Source organism: Phyllostomus hastatus, unplaced genomic scaffold (assembly GCF_019186645.2).
Source record: "Phyllostomus hastatus isolate PE091 unplaced genomic scaffold, TTU_PhHast_1.1 phas_contig_137, whole genome shotgun sequence".
Taxonomy (NCBI): Eukaryota; Metazoa; Chordata; class Mammalia; order Chiroptera; family Phyllostomidae; genus Phyllostomus; species Phyllostomus hastatus.
In genome coordinates this window covers 16518355-16526586 of record NW_025333583.1, presented here as the reverse complement: position 1 = coordinate 16526586, position 8232 = coordinate 16518355, and the positions used below count along the sequence as shown (strand labels likewise).

General features: G+C 51.8%; 1 protein-coding gene across 1 annotated transcript; it reads right to left on the bottom strand.

The window, feature by feature from the left end:
* Window positions 1-315: 315 nt before the first annotated feature.
* FZD5 (frizzled class receptor 5) lies at window positions 316-6992 on the bottom strand. The gene is made up of 2 exons (XM_045855595.1): window positions 6852-6992; window positions 316-6581 (listed from the first exon to the last, which is right to left on the bottom strand). The coding sequence occupies exon 2, from the start codon at window positions 6329-6331 to the stop codon at window positions 4571-4573; it is 1761 nt and encodes a 586-aa protein (XP_045711551.1). The 5' UTR covers window positions 6332-6581; window positions 6852-6992; the 3' UTR covers window positions 316-4570.
* Window positions 6993-8232: the final 1240 nt, after the last annotated feature.

Sequence of the window (8232 nt, the reverse complement as noted above, 5' to 3'; positions counted from 1 at the left end):
ATTACGATGTTGGAACCCACATATCTCCTCAGATACTCTTAGAAAGCAGTGTGAAAAAGCACAGAGAAAAAGACTTGTACAGCATCTTCTTTTCTTTTCTTTGTTTTTTAAAGATTTTATTTATTTATTTTTAGAGAGAGGGAAAGGGATGGAGAAAGAGAGGGAGAGAAACATTGATTGGTTGCCTCTCAAGTGCACCCCAACTGGGGACCAGGCCTGCAACCCAGGCACGTGCCCCAACCAGGAATCGAACCGGCGACCCTCTGCTTTTGCAGGACGACACCCCACCAACGGAGCCACACCAGTCAGGGCACATCTTATTTCTTTGCCATTGCTTTAATGTACTTTAAAATTTATCTACATTAGTTGGGAACAAAGAAACAAAAATAGACATTTCTTTGTTTTTTTTTTCATAAATAACTACTCTCCATATTTGATAAAAATCTCAAAGCATTATTTTACCTCCCACAAATATAATACATACAAATTTTTTCTGAAATAATAAGGTCAGCAAATTATTATGAGACTAACATAACCACATACACAGCTGTTCTACTGACTTCCAGGAACAAAAGAAAAACTTCTCAAGATGCTCTGGGTTTCCATTTGTTAGTGTTATGGATTCTGTATTATAATCATCTGCCAGTAATAATTTATAGATTCAAGTTGATTGTCTACAAATAAAATATTGCTGGCTCTGATTCATGAGTTCTGGGGATATCTTTGTGAAGACACTGTATGAGATAGGCACTATACATATATGGAAATCATAAAAAGTATTAAATGCCCTGGACTCGAACTACTGACTCGGTATGTGCCTCATTTGGCTCAGTAATAAATTCACCTGCACCAAACCCGTATCAAAAGTCACTAAATCTCTCATATATATAATATATATTATGTATATACAAACCCACATCACATACATACTATACAGACAGTTTGTAACAACATGAAGCAATATTGTCATAAAATGATGTGCCACAGACAGTATCCTGGCTGAAATCAACCCTGTAATTGTCATCAACCTGCTAAGCTTTGCCAGTTCTGAATCAGGTTACTTGGTGACGGACAACCTGCCCAGCCCTCGCCCTGCTTTAATGTACTTGGTAGCTTTTTCTTTCAGAACCACCCACCCCAACTCAGGCGCATTTTTCCCCCCAAGATCTCTCGACTGGTCTTTGGAGGCAAGAAAGGGCATGCAGAGGGAGCAGGCAAATCTCAGCCGCTGTACCTTCCACCTGCCTAGATTTGTGATGTGCTCTGTCCTGTTTGCCACATTCGGTGTTAGAAAGCAGTTATTCAAAGCTTTGTCCCTTCTACCCCCCTTGGTCTTTCTGTAGAGCACAAAAGTGAAAGAAGCCTCTTTAGCAGGGGTAGCAGTTCATTAAAATATACAACTACATTTCCTAGCTCTGGGGGTCCCATTCTGTACTTGACAGTGCAGGTCACGGATGCTGTTATTAAGGTTCGGTGTGGGATCCATGAGGTTTTCTCCTGGCAGCCGGTGTCAGGATTAGTGCAGCCCTGGCCCAGGAGGAAACAGCCTAATGAAGACCAACTTAGAAACAGTGCTGTCGGCACATTATTTAAGCTTGTACATGCGCACAATTACACACAACACACACAGGCCCGTCACTGGAAGTGGTCAGGTGAAAATATGACAAAGGTTTCCAAGGGTAAACCAATAAGGCACCAAGAAAAATAATTTTCAGCCAATTTAGACAACTTCAAAATGTGAGGAGGGAAATAATATAAATCAAAAGCACTTCCTAAGGTCATGTCAACTGATTCACGGAGAGGTCTCACTAGTTCCTTCAGACAACCTTCTGAAATCTTCACTCCTAATCTATGAAGTAAGGCATTACTTAAAATGGAACTGTGGAAGGAACAGCCCCGGTGCTGCACACTGAGGCCAGACGGAGCCCCAAATCCCGTCCAACCTCATCAAGCTGGCTGCGAAGAAACTGCTAACCCACCCCACAGCCTCCCCCTTCATAACTGTTTTCATGAGTACGGACTGTCTAATAAGAAATGCAAACCCAGGGGAGGGGAATAGTATGTGGGATGAAAATGGGGGGTGACCAGCAATAGCTGTGGCCTCTCTCCCCGGTGAAGGGGGTGGGGTGGTGGCTATTAGTGAGACTTCAGGGAAGCAGGTGGGCTTTATCCTGGAGGGAACAGGAGGGTGGAAACTGGAGACTGCAAACAAAGAGGCGGCTCTCAAAGTAAACCCCCGAAAGCAGTACCTATAGTGCCTTTCCTTGGCCTAGTGTCCTTTGTGTTAACTGTCTTATTTTTTAAAGTAAATTGGTTGTTCTTTTTAAGGTTTGGCATGTGGCCAAAATGAAAAAAAAAAAAGTTTTTTAAATGAAGAATTATTTTCACCCACTCATCCCACAACTTTTAGATACACTATGCACCATTTCCAGATTCCTGCACAAAGAAAAAGACAGCAGGGCGGGGGTGGGGGGACGGTGCAGAGTGGGCACCACTGAAGGCAGCAGAAGCCGTGTTCTATCTGGGAAGATACACTAGAGGAGGGAAGAGGCCAAGGTGAGCAGAAAAGGTCCCCATTTGAAAAATAGGAGAGGGAGCAGCTCTCAGACAGGGGAACTATATCAAGGTTCAAAGACACTTCTGAGTAAATAGTGAAATAAGATGTGCAAGAAGTTTTCTATGCTGTGTGTACTAGGTTTTGTCAAATCCAATGAAATTTCCATTGATTCAGAGGATGAGTGTGTAAGAGCAGTATGTTTTTATCACTGAACAGCTTTTGAGACTCCTTAAAACGATAATGCCAGGCTCCCCACTCTCACCCTGTAAAATATTTAAATTCACTATGGGAACTATGTATTCATTGGTTTCCTTAATATACATGAAGTAAAAATTAAACTGGGCTTAAATTTTACTTTTCCAGCTTTGGTATAAATGAAGCACAAATTCCCTAGACTTGTTTCCTTAGGGAGGCATTCTCAAATTTTAATTGCTTTTGCCATTTTAGCTTCCTAAATCTAGTCTCCGCTTAACCCTGGTCCTCGGTCTCTTGCTGGCCAATGCACTGCCACCCCGTTCCTCAGCCCTGGCCTAGCACTCTTCATGAATGAACGGTTAAACAGATTAGGAGAGCAAACAGGATTTTCTAATAGTAAAGAAACGTGTGTATGTGTGTGCACATATCAATACATAGGCTTTCTCAGGAAAAAGGGGGAGAAAAATATACTGAGGTGGGGGTGGGGAAAACATTTTAAAAACTAATGCAAGTGTATTATGGGTCTCATTTGTTTTCAGAGGTGCAGAGAGCAATGTCTTGCCGCTTTTGGAATACATATCTGGCTATACTCTAGTCCAAAGTCCAGGGACACTTATTTTCTCTCACTGCTGCCAATGTTTGTTCACAGGTAGCCAGCTTCCCTCCCCCAGTTCAAGCACCTCATTCAAGGGTGGGTGTGGTTTCTAATCACAGCTCTCCAGGAGGAGGAGTAAGAAAAGCAAGAAAGACTGTTTAACATGATAAAGGAGGTGGGGTGCTGGTGGAGCAGGTAAACGTTGGGAATTGACTTAATTAATAGAGCTATACCCATTTCAGTCCTTAAATCTACAAAGCAGCCCCCTTTAGCGATTATCGCTAAGTAGTTCCAGAAGAAGGGAGTGGGTTTACTTTTACCAAAAATTACAACACAGGTTATTCTGTAAAAAACTTGGGATCACTGAAGCCTGTGAAGAACCACCCACTCCTCTGGCACAGAGCTGACATCGCAGCAATCTAGAATTCAGGCTCAACCAATGCCCATCCCTTAGGTCTTCACTGCTCCAAATATTTATACCTGGCACCATACTGCTACCTCTAACTTATTCCAAATGCTGGCACTGTTGAGAATGAGAATGGTTACAAGTTCTACAGAAAAGAAACCGAAGCTCACTAAACAAAGCTAGCTTGGACCCCAAATCCCTAAACACTCCCTAACCTTGTCACTTCGGGGAGGCCCTAACCACATTACACTGTCCTTGGGATGACCCGGAGTTTCATAAGCAGGGACAAGCAGCTCACCTTAAAAGATCTTGGACACTTTAAGCAGTGGAAGGAGAAAACAAGCTGAGAAAGAACGCTGGTAAACTTCTCAGTCGCAATAACCCAAACTTTCACTGTTCACATTTTTCTTTAACAGACACAAATATAGGAAATATATTTTTCCAATTCAGACCATACAGTTCAAAGAAACCTGAACTAAGTGGAACTTCATTATAATGCCAACCTTAGGATTGTAAAGCCCCCAAAGCAAAAGTAAATGTTGTTGCTAAAAATGCAACAAAGTTAAAAATTAAGAAAAATACATATAAATTAGAAATAGGGTTCCCTTAAAGAACGCAGTAAGAAACGCAAATAGAATACACGTGAGCTGAGCCCCTCTGAGAAGTCCTGGGACAGCTACACCCTTGAAAGGGCCCTTTCCCCTCTCTCCAACTTGCCCCAGGAGGGGGCATCAGCACCAGGGAAGTAAACGGAAGTGACCTTGGCAAAGCGACCAAACAAAACAACCCCCCTCCCGCACTCCAGGGCTGAGGCCTCCTATACATGCGACAGGGACACCTGCTTGTGGTAGGCAGCTGCGGCGGGGCCTGGTGGCCCGGTCCTGCCTGTGAGCGCTGCGCTTGCCTCGGCATAGTCCCGGGCAGCCGTGGTGCCACCACTCTTGTGGCCCCGTCGCCGGCGGCAGCAGCAGCGACTGGTGAATCGCCGCCATGACTCCACAGTCTTGCTGGACCAAATCCAGACGCCAGACGTGATGCCCACCACGAGGCACATGAAGTACTTGAGCATGAGCACCCAGTACTCTGGCTTGGCTCGTGGCTGGCCGGCGTCCTGCCCTGGGCACGCGCAGGTGAGCGCAGCCTCCCAACTCTCGCGATAGTGCTGTTCATACAGGTAGCAGGCCACCACAATGCTGGCGGGCACTGTGTAAAGCAGCGTGAAGATGCCGATTCGGATCATGAGCTTCTCCAGCTTGTCTGTCTTGGTGCCGCCCTGCTTGATGACACTACGGATGCGGAAGAGTGACACGAAGCCTGCCAGGAGGAAGAGTGTGCCCACCAGCAAGTAGAGCACCAGAGGGCCCAGCACGAAGCCACGCAGTGAGTTCAGGTTCTGGTTGCCCACGTAGCAGATGCCAGCCACTGGATCCCCATCCACAGAACTCAGCGCCAGCGCGGTGATGGACTTGACACTGGGGATGAGCCATGCGGCCAGGTGGAAGTACTGCGCATAGCCAGCAATGGCCTCATTGCCCCACTTCATGCCAGCCGCCAGGAACCAGGTGAGTGACAGGATGACCCACCAGATGGAGCTGGCCATGCCGAAGAAGTAGACCAGCAGGAAGACCACAGTGCACAGTGCAGGGCCTGTCGTCTCGTAGTGAATGTGGCTGTGCTCACGGCTGCAGGCGACACTAGCATGGCCCACGACCAGGCGCACCAGGAAGCCCAAAGACACGCACAAGTAGCAAGCTGACAGGAAGATGATGGGGCGTTCGGGGTAGCGGAAGCGTTCCATGTCTATCAGGAAGGTGGCGACCGTGGTGGAGGTAGAGATGAAGCACAGCACAGACCACAGGCCGATCCAGAAGGTGGCGAACGTGCGCTCGTCAGGGCTGAAGGAGGGCTGGTAGCAGGGAACTGCGCAGTTGGGTACCTGGCCCGTCCTCACCTTGTTGTAGAGCGGGTGTGACTCTTTCAAGATTGGCACAAAGGGCTCACGGCACTTGCACACCGATTGGCCCCCAGCGGTGCACTCCCCTCCAGAGGATGGGGCCCCTGGCGGGCCTGGGTGGGTGGGCTTGGCGGGGAAGAGCCTAGGGGGCACCGTGGTGGCCTCGCTGCGGTTGTAATCCATGCACAGGACCTCGGCGTCGCGCCCCAGCACGGGTAGGCGGTCGCAGCTCATGCGCTCCGGCCAGGCGAAGCCGTACTGGCGCATAAGTGGCGAACAGCCAGCTTTGGCGCGCTCGCACACAGAGCGGCAGGGTGGCAGGGGCTTGTGATAGTCCGGCAGGCAGATGGGCGTGTACATGGAGCACAGGAAGAAGAGCAGGTCCGGAGAGCAGTGGATCTCCACCAGCGGCCAGAACTGGTGCACCTCCAGGCCCGCTTCGTCCTGCGTGTCGTGGTTGAACTGGTTGGGCATGTGCGTCAGGTTGTAGCCTATGCCGCGGCACATGGGTACCGTGATTTCCTGGCACACAGGGGCCTTGGAGGCGGCCACCGCCCGGCCTGCAAGCTGGGCCAGGAGGAGCAGCAGCAACGAGGGCGGCGCACACGGGTCAGGCCGAGCCATAGCCCCCTCCCTCCCCTTGCCTCGCACAGCCCGCGCGGGCCGAAGCAGGCAGGGGAAACCGGGCCGGAGCTTCCCTCTCCACCGACTTGTTTGTGGCGCCGGGGCTGGCAACCTGTTGGTTCGTTTTCTCTTCAAGAAATCCGGCCCAAGATAAACTGTTTTGGGAAGGCGCTGCCTCCCTCCGCGCTTAGTTCTTCACCGGATAGGATTGGGGAGGGGCAGTTAGGGCTCCGATTCCAAGGAAAGTACTCTTTAAAAAAAGAAGAAAAATTGCAACCACTCCCAATTAGAGGGGAGTCAACGGCTAAGTCGCTGCAAGCGGTCGCCAAATCTCTAGCTTCAACTCTCCCTTCCTTCCCCTCCACCTCCTGAAATCGAACTGTTGACTCCCCGCCCCACCCCGCCTCCCTCTCCACTGGGCCCTCCAGGCTGGACCCCAGGGTCGGAGCGTTCAGCCTCCCTCTAGCAAAGTGCAGAAGGCCAGGGAGAAAGGGAAAAATGGGAAGGCGCGGGCTCTCACCTTCGCTGATCCGGAGAGAAGCAGATATTCCGCAGCCAGCCTGGGTCCTCCGTCCCTGGGACACTCCGCTCAAAAACGCGACTCAGAGCCAAGCTGGCACCTGGAAAGTTTGGTGATAGGCTGGGTATCCGAGGAGGCGGCACATGGCAGCAGCAGGTGGGGGCGTCTCAGAGAGGGGGTCGCCCCCCGAACGCGATCTCCGCAGGCCGGTCACTCGCCCTCTCCTCCTCCGGGGCCCCCCGCATGATCCGGGTGGGGCAGGGCAGGGGCAGGCCGTGCGTTCCACCAGAGTCCCGAAGCCGCACGAAGGGCGAACGCCCCTGCAGCACCTAGGCGAAAGGAAGGCGGTGTGTGGCGGCTGGGGCACTCCGCCGCCTCACAGCACCGCGAGCAGCCTGCACTGGCCCTGCCGGGACTGCTTGGTGCGCGCCCGCCGCCGCGTCCCGCCCGCCGCTCGCCTCCTCCCCTGCAGGGGGCTCCTCGCTCCAGCCGACTCCTGGGGGCGGTGGCGGCGCTCCTGGGACGCGCCGGACTCGGCTCCTCCCCCGCGCACTCGCACCCTTTCTCCCACCTCCGGCTGGCACTGAACGGCGGCGGAGGCGGCAGAGGCGGCGACAGCGGGGAAGGAGTCACGGCCGCAGGCTGACTAGCCTCTCCCGCTCCGCCCGGTCACCTGCTTCTACTGCCCGCCGGGAGGCCCCGCCCCAGCCCCGCCCCCTCGAGCTAGGGCTCGGTTGGTGGGCTGCTCCGCCACGCTCTCCGCGCGTCCCCGCCCACTGCCCCGCGAGCTTGTCCTCCCTTCTGGGCGCCCTCCGGCCCCGCCCTGAGCGGGCAGCAGAGCCGCGCCGCCCAATCGCGGGCCCGGACGCGACAGGGGCGGGACGAATGCTAATCACGCCTTCTTGAGACCCGGGGCGGGAAACCCTTGCTAGAAGTCTTAAGGAGTTCTCTGCTGGCGCCCACGGGTGCAGGGCTCACTTTCCTGTAATGTTCTAGCTTCTGAACCTTTGCTCCCAGGGCCCCCTACCAGCTCTCCTCTCTTCAGCTAAGCATTCTTACAGAATCCAGAGCTCGTGTAAAAGAACTGCTCAAAGAATCATTCTTTACCGTGGCACCTGTCCCCTCTCCGGGCAGTCCTCAAACCAGGTGAGCTCACGTCGAGAGAAGAGCGAATGCCTACTGAGCCGCACTGTGTGCCGGACAGTGCGTTAATCGTTTACATCTTAATGCAAATCTCAGATCCTTGCAACAAATTTTATGAGGCAAGTACACCTTACAGGTGAAGAAACAGAGATTTAGAAACTAATCCAAGGTATTCGAGCTAAGGATAGTTTCCCCCGAGAAAACCGCAAGCTAGGCCATCTTGTTCCCCGCGGCATTC